The sequence below is a fragment of the Oncorhynchus masou genome, chromosome 18 (genome assembly GCF_036934945.1).
Source record: "Oncorhynchus masou masou isolate Uvic2021 chromosome 18, UVic_Omas_1.1, whole genome shotgun sequence".
Lineage (NCBI taxonomy): Eukaryota > Metazoa > Chordata > Actinopteri > Salmoniformes > Salmonidae > Oncorhynchus > Oncorhynchus masou.
The window spans coordinates 41,455,962-41,476,780 of NC_088229.1; the positions used below are offsets into that span (position 1 = coordinate 41,455,962).

General features: G+C 43.1%; 2 protein-coding genes and 3 non-coding genes across 6 annotated transcripts; all 5 read left to right on the forward strand.

The window, feature by feature from the left end:
* Window positions 1-194: 194 nt before the first annotated feature.
* On the forward strand, window positions 195-17,056 carry LOC135504628 (nascent polypeptide-associated complex subunit alpha). Of its 2 annotated transcripts, XM_064923362.1 has the most exons (9): window positions 195-284; window positions 1,994-2,071; window positions 7,553-8,443; window positions 12,531-12,610; window positions 15,208-15,285; window positions 15,473-15,619; window positions 15,847-15,975; window positions 16,529-16,651; window positions 16,941-17,056. In XM_064923362.1, the coding sequence occupies exons 2-9, from the start codon at window positions 2,002-2,004 to the stop codon at window positions 16,953-16,955; spliced, it is 1,533 nt and encodes a 510-aa protein (XP_064779434.1). In that variant the 5' UTR covers window positions 195-284; window positions 1,994-2,001; the 3' UTR covers window positions 16,956-17,056. The 2 variants fall into 2 exon arrangements, with proteins under 2 accessions (XP_064779434.1, XP_064779435.1); XM_064923363.1 differs by lacking the exon at window positions 7,553-8,443.
* LOC135503805 (uncharacterized) lies at window positions 9,765-12,524 on the forward strand (the record flags this gene model as incomplete). The annotated part of the gene is made up of 1 exon (XM_064921941.1): window positions 9,765-12,524. A coding segment is annotated over one exon (1,635 nt), but the record flags the coding sequence as incomplete, so codon positions are not given.
* Window positions 14,998-15,072, forward strand: LOC135505340 (small nucleolar RNA SNORD59). The gene has a single exon (XR_010450273.1). It is a non-coding gene; the product is annotated as a small nucleolar RNA SNORD59 (small nucleolar RNA).
* On the forward strand, window positions 16,030-16,103 carry LOC135505339 (small nucleolar RNA SNORD59). The gene has a single exon (XR_010450272.1). It is a non-coding gene; the product is annotated as a small nucleolar RNA SNORD59 (small nucleolar RNA).
* On the forward strand, window positions 16,796-16,869 carry LOC135505338 (small nucleolar RNA SNORD59). The gene has a single exon (XR_010450271.1). It is a non-coding gene; the product is annotated as a small nucleolar RNA SNORD59 (small nucleolar RNA).
* Window positions 17,057-20,819: the final 3,763 nt, after the last annotated feature.

Consider the following 20,819-nt stretch of genomic DNA (forward strand, 5'->3'; position numbering starts at 1 on the left):
ACAATACATGCCAGGGTATCAATGTAAAAATGTCCCATCATAGGGTCTTCACTTTTCCAATTATTGGGTTGAAAATGCATAAAGTAAGTAACTAACAAGAAACTAATTCAAGGATACACCAGAGATATGTGTGTGTGTGTGTATATATGTATATATATATAAATTAAATTAAAATTTTTTTTTTTTTTTTTAAGGACCCGGAAGAAGTTAGCGCAAAATGTGATATCGGGAGCCCGAGGTCAGAAATTCTCTCTCAACCATCTTGGATATAGAATCCTAACTCGGTGAGTGTGTCTGCCGCGAATCTAACTTCATCTAACCATTTATCGCAGTTTAAATGATTTAAAACAGGGCTCTGAAAGTACACGAGAACCGTGGCATACCCCTTATGTGGATATTTATCCATATCATTATCTGTACACAGAAATATTCACTGTTTATGTTATCGATCTCCGGTACAAAATGGGGGAACACGACTTTGCCCACATTTGCTAACGGGTATAGGCTTGGTTTCATGTGACACGACAGTTGAGAACACAGGACGAATTAGAAGTTTTACTGATGGGGCAACTTGTGTAGTGTTAAGTGGAAGTTTTCAGTGACCCAACCTAATAACATATCTTTGACAGCGCACATCCAGCTAGCAAGATTCAAGCGAAGCTTGTTCGAAAGTGAGAGTACCGTTAGCTAACCATCTCCCTAATCTTTTACTATTTTCTTTGACTATACAAGTATCAAGCTATGATTGTTATTGCTGTGGCGTTATATTAAACAGCGTTTTAGTCCAGTGTCCATTTGTCTCCTGATTTGCTGCTTGCCAGTATTAGCTATCTAGATAACGTTAATCCATTTAAAGTGGCTAGTTAGCTTGCTAACTAGGGAATGTATCATTACATTAGCAACACGTGAAACACACAATTAACGCTTGAGTTCGAAATTAAAATGGCTTGTTGGCTAACCACTAATTTATCCAGTAACCCTCACTGTCAGTAAGTACCTAACCAATGTTTGACAGTATGAGTCTGTCACATTATATAGTATAATCTGCCGTCCTAGAATTTCGCTACATCCGCAATAAAATTATATTTCACTTTGTATTTAGCTGGGAATTATTTGGATTTTAACAGTGGGAGAACCTCAATTTCATACTTTTCGCGTCCTCTTTCTCAACCAATTCGATGAGAGAGGCAGAGGTCCCTACCATCTGACTTCCTTCAATGGTGTTTAAGGAGGTGAGGAGAGATGACTCTGGAAGTGTGCAGGTGATTTCACTGAGACATTGAGTACGATTACATGCACACAATAATGCGATTATTGTGGATAGATTAATATAATAGTTCGATTAAAACGTTTACATGCTTTGCAAGAAGAACGATTCCCTTAATGTTTTACATAGACACATCTGAAATCGGGCTACCTGATGGCACTGATAAATGCAGAGAATCCCCAATCAAAATAAACGTTCTACCACAGCGAGCATAATTTTTTTTTGGAAGCATATTTGATTTTGAGATCGGACATATAAAGTTTGAACTACTTCTATGCATTCATTCAGTTATTCTGAACGCACTTCACTCAGCACTGAAGAGGGAGGCTTGCTCAGGTGGTGTTAACACATACACCAATCAAATACAGAACTGGGAATGCCAATTAAGGTGTTTACATTTGCTAATAATTAGAAAGATTACACAGATAACCAGGTGTATGCTTACTTTGATTTTGACCTAATGCAGATTTTAAGATGAACAGAGTAAGGTGTTTACATGATTGCATAATCTGCCTACTGCCATAATCAGTTTAATATCGAATTACTACTGTGCTGGTTAATGTACTCATTGAATCCAATTCTTACTACTACATTTTTTTTGTCATCTGCTCTCTGGGTTTACCTAGTCAATGGGAGATGTGTAAAAGTATCTAGTAAGTTGGTCTGTGTTTTATTCATGCCATGTCAGTTATTCCTGGTGAGTCATTCCTTGATTTCTCATTTCAGACACAAGCATGCCTGGTGAAGCTACAGAGACGGTCCCGGTCACTGAGCAGGAGATGCAGCAGCCACAAGTTGAGACTGGTTTGTATAGCATTATTACATCACACCTGCATGCTAAGATGCTAAACTGCAAGGCTAATGGGGTCCTGGAACTCAAACACTGCAGTAGCTAATTCAACAGTGCTTGTTGGATGTAGTGATTGAAGTCATATTTCCCCAGTGGAGTGGTGGCTGTTATTTGAGAGCTCTATATTAATTGAACTCCTTCAGGAAGTGTAGCACCCATCAGTTGACACTTAGATAATCAAGCAGGTGACACTGCTGTAGAATGACACACTGTTGGGGACGCTCACTTGGAACTGTTTTCTCTGCGTCAGGTACAGCTTTACACATATTCTCATATATAGGGATATGTGGTGTCAGGTTTCTTTTAAGGGGAAGGGTGGGCTGATCAGCTGAGGGATCATGTAAGGTGAGGTCCAAAAGTATTTGGACAGTGGAAAATGTTTTGTTTTGCCTCTGTACTCTAGCACTTTGAAATTATGCAATGACTGAGGTTAAAGGGCAGACTGGCTTACATTTGAGGGTATTTTCATCCATCTCTGGTGAACCGCTTAGAAATCACAGCACTTTTTGTACATGGTGTCCTCCCCCCCATTTTAGGGAACCAAAATAATTTGGACAAATTCACTTGCATTAAAGTAGTCAAAAAAGTGAATATTTGGTCCCATATTCCAAGCATGCAATAAGTGTTGTCACTATTCATTTAGCAGCAGCGCAACTCTGCTGCAAAATTGTTGCCGCCCACCCAGAAAAAAGTCTACATTCGTCTGGATGGTACCATGGTTACAGATCATCCTGAATTAATCCTGATGAGTGAGAGGTACAAAGATCACAACCCCAAAACATGTTTACCTCTCACCATTACCAATAACAGGGGAGGTTGGCATTTTTTTGGGGGGGGGTGATATTTATGCCTCTAACTTTCTCTCTCAACATTATTCACAATTCAGTCATGATTATCTGTAATAATGGTAGCATCCACATTAATATAGAAGTGTTTAAGTAACATTTACAGTAAAAGTGACTCAAATGACACTACATTATTTATAATTTCTATTGGGCACAACGTAATCTGAAATGCAACCAAACTGCAAATGCAGTGTCACAAGCTTGATGTAGTCATTGCGCGCTAGGAATATGGGACCAAATACTAAACGTTTGACTATAATACATGTATTAGTGAATTTGTCCAAATATTTTTGGTTCCCTAAAATGGTGGGGACTATGTACAAAGTGCTGTAATTTCTAAACAGTTCAACCAATATGGAGGAAAATGCCCTCATTCAAGTTGATAGCCTGCACTTTAACCTCGTATTCTTGGTATCATTTCAAGTACAGGGCCAAAACAACAAAATGTGTCACTGTCCAAATACTTTTGGACCTCCCTGTATAAACCATGGCCTGTACATTATAATCCTGGGGGGGCTCTCTTTTCTTCTTTTACTTTGAAGTGAGTAGCCCTCAATGATTATGTTTGGCCAGTCATCGACTCACTTTTTAATTTTTAATTTATTTTACCTTTATTTAACTAGGCAAGTCAGTTAAGAACAAATTCTAATTTTCAATGACGGCCTAGAAACAGTGGGTTAACTGCCTGTTCAGGGGCAGAACGGCAGATTTGTACCTTTTCAGCTCGGGGATTTGAATTTGCAACCTTCCGGTTACTAGCCCAACGCTCTAACCACTAGTCTACCCTGCCGCCCCACTTTGCATCAATGTTGAAAAAAGGGTGTGGGAACAATTTTAGGGATTTGAGATGGCTTAAATAATTGTGGATGTCTTGAATTTCACTGCAGTTCAAATGGGTTATCCAGGACCCCTTATTTACTGAAACCCACTCACAACCGCATGTGTTGAATGTTACTGTACCGACAACTGTGTTGTGAAACACTTTCTAATGCATGGGTATTGACGTAATGGCATGTGCATGGACATTTTTTTTAAGAAACACCCTGCACACATTAATTATAACTGAACAAAAATATAAATGCAACATGCAACAATTTCAACCATTTTACTGAGTTACAGTTCAGTCAATTGAAAATAATTCAATAGGCCCTAATCCATGGATTTCACATTACTTGGCATGGGTGGGCCTGGGAGGGCATAAGCCTACCCACTGGTGAGCCAGGGCCCAGCCAATCAAGAGTTTTTCCCAACAAAAGGGCTTTATTACAGACAGAAATAGTCCTCAGTTTCATCAGCTGTCCGGGTGGCTGGTTTCAGATAATTCCGCAGGTGAAGAAGCCAGATGTGGAGGTCCTGGGCTGGTGTGGTTACACAAGGTCTGCGGTTGTTAGACATGTTGGATGTACTGCCAAATTCTCAAAAATGACATTGGATGTGGTAGAGAAATTAACATTAAATTCTCTGGCAATAGCTCTGGAGGACATTCCTGCAGTCAGAATTCCAAATGCACGCTCCCTGAACTTGAGAAATCTCTGGCGTTGTGTTGTCTCAACTGCACATTTTTAGTGGCTTTTTGTCCCCAGCACAATGTGCACATATGTAATGATCATGCTGTTTAATCAGCTTCTTGATGTTCCACACCTGTCAGGTTGATGGATTATCTTGGCGAAGGAGAAATGCTCACTACCAGGGATGTAAACACAATTTTGCACACAATTTGAGAGGAATAAGCTTTTTGTGCACATGGAACATTTCAGGGATCTTTTATTTCAGCTCATGAAACGTGAGACCAGCACTTTACATGTTTCATTTTATATATATATTTTTTTTTACATGTTTCATTTTATATTTTTGTTCAGTATATGTGATACTATTTTATTAGCAACCTCAGCATTAAAACGTGTCACTGACTTATCATAGAGCATTAGGAATTCCTTATGCTTCTGGAAATATATATTTAGTTTTTAGACCAGCTTTTATTTTTTTATATTCACACCTACTTTCTCTTTGACCATGTTAGTGATATGGTTGGTAATGTTATGCTCACAATTGCGGGCCTTTTTTATGGCATTGATTTGACTAAATGTTTGATGGCAAATGTAAGCTGCTTCTGTGAAGTATCTTATGGCGCTTTATTTTCAAGTCATTTAAGAAACATTGGTTTTAAATGCAATTAGTATTGATGGTTTTCTTAAAGCATTTTCTCATTTAATTTACATGCTGCAGCAAACTAAATTCTGATTAGTATAACAAAGATGCGTCACTATGCAAGTGGAAATAATTGGTGACACTTATGGATTTCCTCACTACCAAGCCCTGAACTGGAAGAGTGAAGTGTTGAAAACCATGACGGTTATAAGCAGATGAATCGCCATGTTTCCTGAAGAGACAATGAGTTGGAGCTGGTGAAGGCCACAGATTTGCTTTTGAAGACCACTGGTCATGATGGCAGCCGAAGAAGGTGCTGAACAAGTGAAGACTACTAATATTGATTGGAGAAGATTCTGGATGTTCAGTACCACAGGTGCCTGTTAATGAGGTTGATGGGAAACTACAGTACAGGGATTATGAAGCGAGCCCACATAGTTTTGCAGGTAATTACTTAGTTTAGCTAGTGGAAACACCATCGGTGTTGGCTGATAAATGGGAACTGTTAGTTATGACCACAGGAGAAGACTTTCGGAATTAAAGTTAGACTGTTGGAAAAGCGGTAAATTGTTTTTGTTCAGCAAGGAAGACTGCGTTGTTCCAGAAAAGTGTTGAAAATCCACTTGGGGATTTGGGTTAAATTGCATGAAGTGGATGAGAAAATGTTTATATTTTGCTTTTCAGTTCTAGTTATTTGACTGTAATTCAGGTAAGGTTACCAAATTGCCTCATCACATCAAACAGAATAGCAACCGGTTAAATTTAAATTTTCTAATTCAACCGTTTTCACTAGTGGTTCAGTGTGCATGGTTCTCTGTGGTAAGATTATTTTCACTCTGAAATATTGTGTCATTACGGTTTGTAGATGTATTGAATGCTGCTCGCTCTTCAGAGGGTTTCTACCCACTTTCGGTCTCAAGGTTTTTCCAGTCACAATCTTGTGCATTTAGGCACTGCATGGTAACTGGGACATGGGCTCAAGTTTGGTTTTGTGGGTACACACAACATTCACCCATTCTTGGTTCACTTGTAGCAAACGGAAGGCTGATGTCTGCATCCTTGAACAACCTCACAAACACCTTGGTTCAACTGAATTGATACACTACATGACCAAAAGTATGTGGACACCTGATTGTAGAACATCTCGCCCCAAAATCATGGGCATTAATATGGAGTTGGTCCCTGCACTTCTGGGAAGGATTTCCACTAGATGTTGGAATATTGCTGCGTGGACTTGCTTCCATTCAGTCACACGAGCATTAGTGAGGTCGAGCACTGATGTTGGGCGATTAGGCCTCGCTCGCAGTAGGCATTCCAATTCATCCCAAAGGTGTTCAATGGGGTTGAGGTCAGTGCTCTGTGCAGGCCAGTCAAGTCCTTCCACACCGATCTCGACCGACTATTTCTGTATGGACCTCGCATTTTGCACGGGGGCGTTGTCATGCTGAAACAGGAAATGGCCTTTCCCAAACTGTTGCGACAAAGTTGGAAGCACAGAATCGTCTAGAATGTCATTGTATGCTGTAGCATTAAGATTTCCCTTCACTGGCCTAGCCCAAACCATTAAAAAAACGCCCAGACCATTATTCCTCCTCCACCAAACTTTACCGTTGGCACTATGCATTGGGGCAGATAGCATTCTCCTGGCATCCGCCAAACCCAGATTTGTCCGTCGGACTGCCAGATGAAGTGTGATTCATCACTCCAGAGAACACACAGCCACTGCTCCAGAGTACATTGGCGGCAAGCTTAACACCACTCCAGTCGACACTTGGTATTTTGCATGGTGGTCTTAGGCTTGTGTGCTGCTGCTCGGCCAAGGAAAATCCATTTCATGAAGCTCCCGCCAAACCGTTCTTGTGCTGATGTTGCTTTCATACAGACAGTTTGGAACTCGGTAGTGAGTGTTGCAACTGAGGACAGGTGAGCTTGTGTGGCGTACCACTTTGTGGCTGAGCCGTTGTTGCTCCTAGACATTTCCACTTCACAATAACAGAGATTACAGTTGACCAGGCCGCTCTAGCAGGGCAGAATTTTGTGTATTGAGATTGTATGGCTGTGTGCTCGCTTTTATACACCTTGTCAGCAACGGGTGTGGCTGAAATAGCTGAATCCACTCATTTGAAGGGGTGTCCACATACCTTTGTATATATAGTGTAGATCACAACCCCAATTCTAAAAATGTGCTCATTCAATTGTTTCCTCTTAATATTTTGTGTCATATAATCAAAACATTTGTACCCCAACTTCCTCATGTTGGTAAAAGTACCTGGTATAGGCGAATACCGTTATTGTAGTTAGATTTTATTAAATGAGGGGTTAAATCATTTTGATCATATGCTTCAAAAAACGTTATTGTAAGCTTATCAACCGCTCCTCACACTTGCTGTGACTACCCCCTGCCGCTCCTTCCACTCCTCCTTTCCTTCCTATCAACTCCAGGGGTGTTGCGTTCCTCTGCTCCCCCTGAGATGGCTGTGTCTGACGTGACCAAGGCAGCCGCTTTGGAGAGTCCTGTGCCTCTAGGATCCGCCACTGTTCTTCCAGAGATCGAATCCCAACCGGTGTCAGAAATGGCTTTAGGAGAGGCATCTGGTGGACAAATTAATGGTGTAGAAGCAACACCTGAAGTTGAAGCAGCCATTGTTGAAGAACGTAAAGAAACTGCTGAACAACAGGTCACCCAAGCACCGGAAGAGGTCATCATTCAAGATTCAGCTGAAGTTATAGAGGCTACCGTGGCAGCCACTCAAGATGCAGTGGGTGCCGAACCCGTGGCAGTGGCTGCAGAACCCGTGGCAGTGGCTGCAGAACCCGTGGCAGTGGCTGCAGAACCCGTGGCAGTGGCTGCAGAACCCGTGGCAGTGGCTGCAGAACCCGTGGCAGTGGCTGCAGAACCCGTGGCAGTGGCTGCAGAACTCGTGGCAGTGGGTGCCGAACCCGTGGCAGTGGCTGCAGAACCCGTGGCAGTGGCTGAAGAGACTCCGGTCCAAGAACCAGCACCTGCTGCTAAAGAGCCAATCGCAGACACTATTGATGGGATGGCACGTGTAACTCCAGAAGTCACCCCCGAGCCTGCAGTCGAGATGATCACTGAAGAGTTGGAGACTGTGAGTCTGGATCCAGCTCTTGATGATGCCGTATTATGCACTGAAGTGGTCAGCTCGGACACTGGGGCCCCAGAACCTGAAGCACTGCCTGCTGATATGACCATTGACACGCTAAACGAAACTTCTGTTGAGAAAGACCCAATTGCGGCCCTCTCTGAGGCCGTCCAGACGAAGGTGATGTCAAATCGCGCAGGCCCGCCCGTCTCCACCTGTCTCCTGTCAGGTGGGTCATTTTGTGTGCAAAGTTAGTTGATTTTCCCCTCTTACAGCAGCTCCCCCTTTTCAGACATTTCGTCTTTTTTTTATATACTTGCAAACTTCTCCGCCAATGCCGAGCCTATATTTGCCCTTTCAAATGTTATGTTTTGCCCCAAAAAATTGTAAAATGTTATTATGCTAGATGAAAAGGGCTTATGTTTTAGAGAAATGAAGAGATGTTCAATACTGCATTTTCTTTTTTCGGGCTTTTTATTATCTCCATTGGCTCTCAATTTTCTCTTGCGTCACTGTTTAAACCCAGCGTTTCACCTTGAAACAGGCCAGTCCATTTAGGCACTTAATGTAAAGAACTGACTTCCAGCAACTTCTTTGTCTTTTGTCATCAGATGTGGACTGTCCTTTGACTGTAATATTTCAGTCTTTCTATCTTTCTCTGGGCTTATTGGTGTTTATCAGGAAGAATGCCACCTAGCCAACTGTGTTCATGTGCTCTAACTGCAGTATCTGTTTTTAATGTATTTGTAGCCAATGGGAGTGGTCATAGTTCCAGTTATGGCTTTTTGGTCATTGCGGTACACCTTTTTACTACTCACTAGCCACATTTAATCCATTGGGTTGTTGTTTAATTTAACATATGAAATTGGTCATGTTTCTATTAAATAACAATTGCATTTAATAGTCTATACTACAGCCCGACTTTTAAACTTGGTTGTAAACCACAATTTATATTTGTACCTCCAAAATGAACAACATTGCACCTCATCACTGCAAAAAAAAACAAAAAAAACCGAAGCTATTACAATCTCATTCAGTCGATTTGAACCATTTCAGGTTATGGATGTTAGTGGGCTGAATTTGCCTTTAAGTGTGACCGAAGCTCCCTAATGGGTTCAAACAATGCATAGCATTGTTTATACCCGCTACAGTTCCTTTAGAATTTGACCTGTCATACCACTGTCACAAATGTATTTTAGTGTAAATAGTGCCACGCTTTCCTCTGCACTGAGTGGGTCCTCACTTTTGTTCTCTGGTTATGAAATTGGACTAACGCTGTAGAAAATACTTTGTGTGGGTCTGTGCTTGGACCAAGTAGATGTTGGTGTTTTAACTTTAGGTTGTCAGTTGTGGTTTTGCCTGAATACTTGAATTGGAGTGTGCATTGAGTTTGCTGCCCTGCAACAAATCCTTCCATTTTGGAAATAAGGTTGGTGTGGTGTTCATTTTCCTAACCCTGGAGTTCTGAGGTAACATTGTCTTGTGTGTTCTGATCTTTTAACCCGCATGGTTCAGGCTTTGACTTCCTTCCAAATTTTTAACAAACAAATTTGTTTCATTCAGCCGCACCCTCTGCCCCTGCAAGTGTGGCTACCTCCCAGGAACCCCAGGCTGCTTCTGGCCCTGCCAAGCCCAAAGGCAAAGAGGCCAAGGGTGGCTCGACCCCAAAGGCTGTCCCTGGCAGAAGAAAAAAGACCTCGATATCTGCCTCCTCCTCTTCTCCTACCTCCCCAAAGCAAACCTCCTCAACACCCTGTTCCCCCTTAGCTACCTCACCTGGGGCATCTGGAGCTCCCAGCCAGGGCAACCGTGGCGTCCCAAAGGTTGTAAAGGCTGGCAAACAAGGAAAGGCTAAGAAAGGAGAGGCTTTCAAGCCTGCTGTTGACCTGCCAGCCCCAGCCAAAGCTCCTGCCCCAGCCAAAGCTCCTGCCCCCACAGAGGCCAAACCTGTTCCTATTGAGCTTAAAGCTGCTCCTGCACCAGTAGTGGCCATGCCAGCACCTGTTGCTGCAGATCCTGCACCTGCCTCACCCGTCTCTCCCAAGCCTGAGGCTTCCCCTGTGGCCTTCAAAGTGACCTCAAAGCCTGCTGCATCAGCCCCTATGTCATTTGCTGATGCTGTTGCCTCTAGCCCACTTAAAGCTGCCCCTGAAATGCCTAAGGCCAAGCCTAAGCCTGTGCCCAAAGCTGAGGTGAAAGAGGTCAAGGCAGCCCCTGCACCAGCTAAGCCTGCTCTGGAGGATGATGACCTTCCACCTCTCATTCCACCAGAGGAGCCAGTAAAGATGCCAGTCCACTCACCCCCTACAGTAGTAGAGGCTCCTAAGCCTACCCTAGTTGCTTTTCCAGCTCCCCCTAAACCAGCTCCAGTTGAGCCCGTTGTAGCTGCACCAGCTCCGCCCAAGCCTGCGCCAATTAAGCCCGTTGTAGCTGCACCAGCTCCGCCCAAGCCTGCGCCAATTAAGCCTGTTGTAGCTGCACCAGCTCCGCCCAAGCCTGCGCCAATTAAGCCTGTTGTAGCTGCACCAGCTCCGCCCAAGCCTGCGCCAATTAAGCCCGTTGTAGCTGCACCAGCTCCGCCCAAGCCTGCGCCAATTAAGCCCGTTGTAGCTGCACCAGCTCCGCCCAAGCCTGCGCCAAATAAGCCCGTTGTAGCTGCACCAGCTCCGCCCAAGCCTGCGCCAAATAAGCCCGTTGTAGCTGCACCAGCTCCGCCCAAGCCTTTCCCAGTTGAGCCTGTTGTAGCTGCACCAGCTCCGCCCAAGCCTTTCCCAGTTGAGCCTGTTGTAGCTGCACCAGCTCCACCCAAGCCTGCGCCAATTAAGCCCGTTGTAGCTGCACCAGCTCCACCCAAGCCTGCGCCAAATAAGCCCGTTGTAGCTGCACCAGCTCCGCCCAAGCCTGCACCAAATAAGCCTGTTGTAGCTGCACCAGCTCCACCCAAGCCTGCGCCAATTGAGCCCATTGTAGCTGCACCGGCTCCGCCCAAGCCTGCGCCAATTGATCCTGTTGTAGCTTCCCCTAAGCCTGTTGAAGTAGCCATTGTACCACCACCACCTCCAGTTTCAAAACCTGCCCCCACCCCTGCTAAAACCCCAACCAAACCGGAGCCTGTGACCAAGAATGAGGGTATTTCTTCTTCCTCCTCTCTCTGTCTCCTGTCTCTGTTTGCCTGCCAATGTTGAGTTCTGTGGCCCATTCACTGGCTTGCTCAAGTGTCTCTTCCCTTTTTCTTCAGGTTTGAGTTGAAGAAAGTAGAGATTGTAGTAGTCTGTGTATTAGATTTGCTTCAAATGTAACCTCAACTGGCCTGTTTCAAAGATTACATGTAATTGGAGCTATTGATTGGTGAAATCAGTGCTCCCACTTTAGTGCCATTTTTGTTATTTTGGATTATAATTTAAGCGGCAATCAACAGTGGCCTCCCCACCCCTGGTTTGGTAAAAAGCTGAGAGGTGGGGCAGGAGAAATGTAATCACTCTCAAATGAATAGACTGTGCTATGGATGCAAGGATTTGACAGTCCATTATATCAAAATTATAGTTTTAACCATGTTTTGAGGCCAAATAGTGTTTATTTACATTTTCTTGTTTTCAAATATTGGAGTAAAACAAGCTTAATTTGGGTTCCGATGGGGTACGACAGTTGAACTAAGTTCATGAAGCATTTATAAGTCAAATTGATGTAGCAAATGCTGATTTCCCCTTGAACTGTGTACTTTCAAACCAACCGAAGGTTCCAGTTGGCATGTTTTGCCTCCCATCAAGGTGCATGTTAAAAGTTCAAGTCGTGTAAATGTTCTCATTTCCCTACTATTTTTAGACACTGTATGGTGGCTGTTTTTCCCCACAATGATAGTTGATTGAGCCATAGTATGGAACTCTATAAAATATCCTTGGGGGGGGGGGGGTCATGTCATAAGTTCGGAGAGCCATCTTAAATCTGTATGACTAAGGCAACATTTTACCATAATATTATTTTAACCTTTATTTATAAGCAGGTCTGTTAGTTTGTACACTGACATTTAATTTTTTTTTTTTTTACCTCATCCACATTTAACCATTATTCATTCAGTGCCTCAAATTACTAGTTTAAATTCACTTACCACCAACAAATGTTGGGCTCATTTGACATCTCAATTTGTATTGGTCTCGGTGCCTTAAACCGACTGCTCAGTTAAATGACCCATACAATTACAATTCTCTGGTCTTACACAGGCGCTACTGTAAGAGAACTGGTTATCTGCTGCTCAGGCATCTGCCTGTGACAGCCTGTATAATGTGACTAATGCTTGTTTCTCTATGGGGTGCTTATAGGGTCGGGCACTGAATCGGACAGCGATGAGTCTGTACCAGATCTGGAGGAACAGGACTCCGCACAGACACAGCAAGCACAGGTAAGACCACCTGAGTGATCAAGTGCCCAGGTAAGACTGCCTGAACAAGGGTCTGGTAGGGCACAGATTGGATTAACTGCTTATATATTGTATATACTGATACAGGAACAGTCCCTCCAGGATTCTGCAATCACAATTTTATTTAGCAAAATCAACAACTTCCCAACGCATATTGTGAGGGCTTTCAAATTTGACCAATTGCCACAATATTTCTGCATTAAGAGTCAAATCGTCGCAATATTATTGCATAAAACTTCAATACAAAAAGAGGGCTCGCAATTTCAACCAATCACTGCTAAGGATGCCCCGATGTGAAATGTTTGGGCAATACCAATATCTGGTACTTTCCTTGCCAAAAACCTGATACTGATTATTTAAAATTTTAGCAGCATTTTAAGCATTCTAGTACAGTTAAATAGTTGAAACACACACACACCGACCAATAAGTTATTTTGTTGGCATTTATGTATGTCCCCATTACCAGTAAAAAAACAAACATAATCAAAACCTATTTATTTCACTTGCTGTGCTGTTTCGTTGTTCAGTCGTTTCGTTCTCAGGATTTCATCATGCATGTCAAGCAGTGAAGTTTCAGCTCAGTTGGCCCATAGCCTCTTCTATCGTGGGTTTTCTTCATCGGTGCGCACTGTCTGTTTCCATCTTGTTCAGCTGTGTCTAACATTTCACGTAAACCCTGTTTCTTGTCTGCATCGAAGTAGCGGCCCTTGTACCTAGCATCGAGCTTGGTGGAGACACAGTAAAGAGGCTCAGAGAGAAAGCCACCGACTCACTTGTTCAACCTCTAGTAGAGTACTTTAACAAGTTTTAACCCCACGGTCTGTTGGCAGTTTTGTTGAGCAGGTGTTTCAATGCCATGACAGAGGGTATCACATCTGCTGCAGACGCAGTTGATGAGCTTATTTCTCCAGTCAGTTGTTTGAATGGAGCTAGGAGTGTTTTCATGTTTCAAACATGTTCTCAAATGCCATTGAAATGGCAGCCGCGGTATGAGAATCAGCACATTATTGAGCGTGCAATACGGCTTTCCTCCGTATGAAATCCTCGTCCACCCACTGTGCTGTCAGACTCAGCATGCTCATAGGGCTGACATCGCTGGTCCAAATGTCAGTCGTGAAGCTAATAGCAGTGACGCCCATAGCAAGTAGTTAATGGATGTGCTTTTCAACAATACTGTGTAACTCCGGTAGTGTGTACCAGTCGGTGAAAGCCAACATCATCCACAACAGAGAACGGTTGATTGTTGTCATGGGTAATGAATTTCATTATCATCCTCAACTTTTGAGTTGTCTCACTTTAATGTTCTTACTCTTTCAAATGACTGGTCGACTTGAACTTGTTTAGTTGTTGGAAGCTTCTTTTTTCCCCCCGCTTTTATTCTAGGTAGCCGCTGAACGTCTGGGGGTGATGCACGTTCAAATGAGTAATTAGGTTTGTGGTATTGAAAGATTTCACTTTCTCCCCTCCTCTGGAAATAATAGCGGCACAAACGTTGCATATGGCCTTTATCTTCCTTTGAAACGTTAAAATAGTTCCACCCGGCAGACGTTGTGGTCTAGGTTAGGAATGCTGTGTTGTACGCATAGCGCAATTTTTTTTTTTGTGGCGTGATCACGTCATGTCTGCTACCTACGTAATATAGGTTTAGCATGTCAGCTTTGACATCGGCATGGAACTAGACATCGGGCCGATGTTGCCATTTTTAGCTAATATTGGCTGTTTCCGATATGCTTACCGCTATATAGTGCATTCCTAATCATTGCACATTTACCACATATGGTTCAATCTGTTAAATTCTTATTTTCCAGAGTAAATAACTCATGGACACTAGAGAAGCTTTAACCAAGTTTAATCATTCCCCAAAGGTTCTGTACAGCTGAAAACAGACAGCAAAAGATTTGACTTCACAGTTTATATGCATCCTACTTAAAACACTTACCTTTCTCTCCAATCCTTAATTTTAAGGCTCTACAGGATGCTAATAAAGAGGGTAACAGGATTCCAAACATGTATTACTCACTTAAGAGAATGTGTCCTCACCACCTGACCTCAACCCCTCTTTCATCTAATACACATTCCAAAGCCTTTCTTCTGAGAACCATTAACTTCTAACATAACCCAGTCTCTTTAATTTCCTATGTTTTATTTACAACGTCAATTATCAAAGTATAGCACATTCCAACAAATCAAACCAGACGTCAACAATACTTTTCCCTCGCTCATTTTCGCCACAGTGGACAATCATTACATATTGCCATGCACATATCACAAAGAAATCCCAGCGACATCCTGGGGGGACTGAACACTTGAACTGCACTCACAACATGATTAGAACCCCTGAGTATCTGTTTTAAGAATAGATCCTTGACTCTTCAGTGATGATTGATAACAGTGACTTTCGTTCTTCTGAGTCTACTGAAGCCAACTCCTCTGTCCTGAGAAGAGCAACGGCCAAAGGGATGCTTTCATTTTTGTTTTCTCCATTCATGCCATATTCTTACATATGGGTAGAATTTTTGCTCGCACTCTGAAACCTTGACTGCCATTAAAGGAGGATAAATGTATTTTTTTTTCCGCAGCTTGCAGCTGCTGCAGAAATAGATGAGGAACCCGTTAGCAAAGCCAAACAGAGCCGTAGTGAAAAGAAGGCACGAAAGGTAACTAGCTTTTTTTTAATATATATATATCTGGACTCCATCATATTTTCATTAGACATTCCCATCTTAAAAGTGTACGTTGAATAATTTAAATGACTATGCCACCTTTTAACTATCCGTATAAACAATGGATAGTTGAGGAGTACGGTTCCAGTCAAAATATAACCCATGATTTGCTTTTCTTCAGGCAATGTCAAAGCTGGGTCTCAGGCAGGTGACGGGGGTCACCAGGGTTACCATTCGCAAGTCTAAGAACATCCTATTCGTCATCACCAAACCAGATGTCTACAAGAGCCCTGCATCAGACACTTACATTGTCTTTGGTGAGGCCAAGGTAAGATAGATCCAGGATACCGTTATAATTGTATTTTCTGGTCCCCTTTTAAATCTGAAATGCTATTGGCATTGTTCCATCTAGTTTAGACTGTTCTTTCATGATAGTATGCGATTCTGGTTATCAGTCAAATATGCAGTGTAATATCCTTCAACCAAGGTGTTGGTGTTCTTGCTAAAGGATACCGCACTGATATCTCTGCCTGTTTCTCTCCCTTTGTGTCTCAGATCGAGGATCTCTCACAGCAAGCCCAGTTGGCAGCGGCAGAGAAGTTCAAGGTACAGGGAGAAGCTGTGTCGAACATCCAGGAAAACACACAGACGCCAACCGTACAGGAGGAGAGTGAAGAGGAAGAGGTGAGGGCATTGAGGGGTGAAAAAGTTACTATGTAATAGGCAGGAGTTAATTTCTCTTCAGTGATGATTGATACAGTGACTTTCGTTCTTCTGAGTCTACTGAAGCCAACCCCTCTGTCCTGAGAAGAGCACTTAACTATGATGGGGTTTAGTTTGTACATTATCAAAAATCTGGCACCGTAAGTTTTGTTGTACATTCGATTGTATAGCTCTGAGCCTAGTGGTTAGAGCGTTGGACAAGTAACCGAAAGGTTGCAAGTTCGAATCCCCGAGCTGACAAGGTAAAAATCTGTTGTTCTGCCTCTGAACAAGGCAGTTAACCCACTGTTTCTAGGCTGTCATTGAAAATAAGAATTTGTTCTTAACTGACTTGCCCAGTTAAATAAAGGTAAACATAATTTCCATGTCGTTTGATTGTAGTTGTCTCCCATGTTTAGTGGGGTAATTTATGGGCCCAATCCAAAAGCCCAATTCCCCTGGAGATGATAGTGAATTGCAGTGCGAGTTGACTGTCAAATGTGTATATATACTAACGTTTTGTCTCAATGCATAGGTTGACGAGACCGGGGTCGAGGTGAAGGACATTGAACTTGTGATGTCACAAGCCAATGTGTCGCGAGCGAAGGCTGTACGCGCCCTGAAAAACAACAACAACGACATTGTCAACGCAATTATGGTAAGTAATTTTTACCACACAATTCCCCCTGTCGCCGGACAAAATAATATCTGGCACAGGGTTCCCTTCACTCCAAATATTTGTAGATTTGAATTGTGACCTGTGTCCAAGTTACCATGGGATCTACCAGCAGGAGATAATTTCTCTTCATTGATGATTGATACAGTGACTTTCGTTCTTCTGAGTCTACTGAAGCCAACCTTTCTGTCCTGAGAAGAGCAAAGCAGTGTCAACTATGATGGGGCTTAGTTTGTACATGCATCAACACATTGTGTTCTTATATTCACAGGAGTTGACGATGTAGGCTGCTGGAGTCGACGGGGTTCTGAAAGGTTGCTGATTTTAATCTATCGTTGGTACAATTTATACCCAAGATAGAAATAAAGATGTGGCTTGGTAAATCGATGCGGTTTCCCACAGTCTTTCATTTTGTGAAATTATGCATCTGACACGTCGTCTCCAAGGAACACTTGTCTCCAAGGGATTTGTCTGAACAGGGATATTGAATACAGTTGAGTCCTTTATAGGTGTAAACTCTGCTCTGTTTTACTGAGCTTTCAGAAGTCCCTTGTCTTAAATAATATTATAGGACTGGATATCTTATCATTTCGGCAGTTCAATATGCATTCTACACAGAGGAGTGCACCACAGATTTAAGTCGGAAGGGTGGAGTTTTCATGAGCTGGTGCTGGAAATCTATCTACTGTTACTATGACTCATCAGAAGACGTCAAGTGAAAACTGCCCCTCTTGTGTTACTGATGGATCAAGGAAGCTGTGGCATGCACTCGGGGAAGGTTGGTAAATGGGAATACAAAGAGTAGTGTCTGATATTTTGGGCACCAAACCATTTCAAGCATTAGTATGCAGTTAATTTGATATCCTAGAAATACCTGACTGATGCTTATGATAATATACCAGTCATCAACCCAGAGTGTTTCGAAGAGTAGGTATGTTAACCCATCCCCCTAATGATAAAGGCTAGGAATAGAGTAACCGTAGATATGTGGTCAGGCCAGGTCAACCACTTTTTTAAAATTAAACTAGGCAGGTCAGTTATGAACAAATTCTTATAATGACGGCCTAGGAACAGTGGGTTAACTGCCTTGTTCGGGGGCAGAGTGACAGATTTCTATCTTGTCAGCTCTGGGATTTGAGCTAGCAACCTTTCGGTTACTGGCCCAACGCTCTAACCACTAGGCTACCAGGGGTCAAGTAATGCTGCTATCTAGGGTTTGGCATTTTTCTTAATATACACTGCTCAAAAAAATAAAGGGAACATTAAAATAACACATCTTAGATCTGAATGAATGAAATATTCTTATTAAATACTGTTTTCTTTACATAGTTGAACGTCCTGACAACAAAAGCACACAAATTATCAATGGAAATCAAATTTATCAACCCATGGAGGTCTGGATTTGGAGTCACACTACAGGCTGATCCAACCTTGATGTAATGTCCTTAAAACAAATGAGGCTCAGTAGTGTGTGTGGCCTCCACGTGCCTGTATGACCTCCCTACAACGCCTGGGCATGCTCCTGATGAGGTGGCGGATGGTCTCCTGAGGGATCTCCTCCCAGACCTGGACTAAAGCGTTGGTGAATGGAGCGAGACATGATGTCCCAGATGTGCTCAATTGGATTCAGGTCTGGGGAACGGGCGGGCCAGTCCATAGCATCAATGCCTTCCTCTTGCAGGAACTGCTGACACTCCAGCCACACGAGGTCTAGCATTGTCTTGCATTAGGAGGAACCCAGGGCCAACCGCACCAGCATATGGTCTTACAAGGGGTCTGAGGATCTCATCTCGGTACCTAATGGCAGTCAGGCGACCCCCAAAGAAATACTGACCCACCGCCAAACCGGTCATGCTGGAGGATGTTGCAGGCAGCAGAACGTTCTCCACGGTGTCTCCACTCTGTCACATGTGCTCAGTGTGAACCTGCTTTCATCTGTGAAGAGCACAGGGCGCCAGTGGCGAATTTGCCAATATTGGTGTTCTCTGGCAAATGCCAAACGTCCTGCACGGTGTTGGGCTGTAAGCACAACCCCCACCTGTGGACGTCGGGCCCTCATGGAGTCTGTTTCTGACCGTTTGAGCAGACACATGCACCTTTGTGGCCTGCTTGAGGTCATTTTGCAGGGCTCTGGCAGTGCTCCTGCTCCTTCTTGCACAAAGTCGGAGGTAGCGGTCCTGCTGCTGGGTTGTTGCCCTCCATGTCTCCTGATGTACTGGCCTGTCTCCTGGTAGCGCCTCCATGCTCTGGACACTGCGCTGACAGACACAGCAAACCTTGCCACAGCTCACATTGATGTGACATCCTGGATTAGCTGCACTACCTGAGCCACTTGTGTGGGTTGTAGACTCCACCTCATGCTACCACTAGAGTGAAAGCACCGCCAGCATTCAAAAGTGACCAAAACATCAGCCAGGAAGCATAGGAACTGAGAAGTGGTCTGTGGTCACCACCTGCAGAACCACTCCTTTATTGGAGGTGTCTTGCGAATTGCCTATAATTTCCACCTGTTGTCTATACCATTTGCACAACAGCATGTGAAATTTGTCAATCAGTGTTGTTACCTAAGTGGACAGTTTGATTTCACAGAAGTGTGATTGACTTGGAGTTACATTGTGTTGTTTAAGTGTTCCCTTTATTTTTTTGAGCAGTGTATACATTTCACTGTGACCTGCTCCTGATTATCAGGCAGAGTGAGTGAGATTTCAGACACACAAAGAATTCAAACACATCCAATTTTGATAAACTCACATATACTGGGTGAAATACCACAGTGTGCTGTCACAGCAGCAATGTGTGTGACCTGTTGCCACAAGAGATGTGCAACAGTGAAGAACCCATATTTATGTTCCCTTTTGTGCTTTAACTATTTGCACATCGTTATATAGCCATAATGACATTTGAAATGTCTTTGGAACTTCTGTGTGTAATGTTTACTGAGTATTTTTTTGTTTACCTATTTCACTTGCTTTGGCAATGTAAACACATATGGTAGCTGAGTCACTTGAGTGAAGAGGCATTTTATTTAACCTACCTAGTTAAATAAAGGTTAAGGATTTGTTCTTATTTACAATGACTGCCTACTCTGGCCAAACCCTCCCCTGACCCGGACGACGCTGGGCCAATTGTGCGCTTCCCTATGGGACGCCCGATCAAGGCCGGTTGTGATACAACCCAGGATCGAACCCGGGTCTGCAGTGATCCCCAAGACAGAAGCACGTCATGACAACGTCTTAGCAGTTGAAGGTATGCTATTTAGGTTGTCATTATGGAGACACCGATTTCCTAAACGTTTCCCATAAAATATTAACGCGCTGATGTGCGTCAAGAAATACCGCGACAAAGCACAGGAAAACGACTTTAGGCGCCATAGAGCACATGAGATTGGTAGAAACGGCCTTCTCATGTCGACTTTATGGAAAACCATATCAAGCAAAACATGCAGTCAGTCATTGGTTATCGAACGAGGGACATTTCAAATTTAAGTTATGGAACTTTGTTGTGGGGAGAAGTCCACAATGAAACTGACATTACATGTTGAGAAGGATGCATCTGTTGGCCATTAAGTAGCCTAGTAATTTCTATGCAGTTTACTGTATCCAACCATTTAATTCAATAAATATGTTGAAATCACTGTCGGCATTGCAAATAAACGTGTGCCACTTGTGTAGCCTACCTGGTGCTGGCAAACTATTTAATAATTAGCCTCCATATTATTAATATATGATTCCGTGATTTAAATTACAACCCATAACTTAAACATTTTTATTTTACTAGGTAAGTCAGTTAAGAACAAATTCTTATTTTCAATGACGGCCTAGGAACAGTGGGTCAACTGCCTGTTCAGGGGCAGAACGACAGATTTTGTACCTTTTCAGCTCGGGGATTTGAACTTGCAACCTTTCGGTTACTAGTACAATGCTCTAACCACTAGGCTACACTGACGCCCCGGCAGGGATTTATTGACAATCATGGCAGTCAAACGAGTTAACATCCATTGATGGAAAATGATCTGGCGAGTTTAATAAAGGCTAATTATATTTTCTTGCAACTCCCCCCCCCCCCCCCCCCCCGTCATTATAAATTACGCCAATAGTCCTTAATTCGCTCGATAACGTTATGTAAAAAAATATATATTTTGGGGGGCTAA

What these genes read in the sequence shown, in the direction of transcription:
- LOC135504628 (XM_064923362.1), top strand. Translation starts at nt 2,002, where the DNA reads ATGCCTGGTGAAGCTACAGAGACGGTCCCGGTCACTGAGCAGGAGATG. An exon ending in CTCCACCTGTCTCCTGTCAG is followed by an intron (nt 8,444 to 12,530) that starts GTGGGTCATTTT and finishes GGGTGCTTATAG; the next exon opens with GGTCGGGCACTGAATCGGAC. An exon ending in GTGAAAAGAAGGCACGAAAG is followed by an intron (nt 15,286 to 15,472) that starts GTAACTAGCTTT and finishes GCTTTTCTTCAG; the next exon opens with GCAATGTCAAAGCTGGGTCT.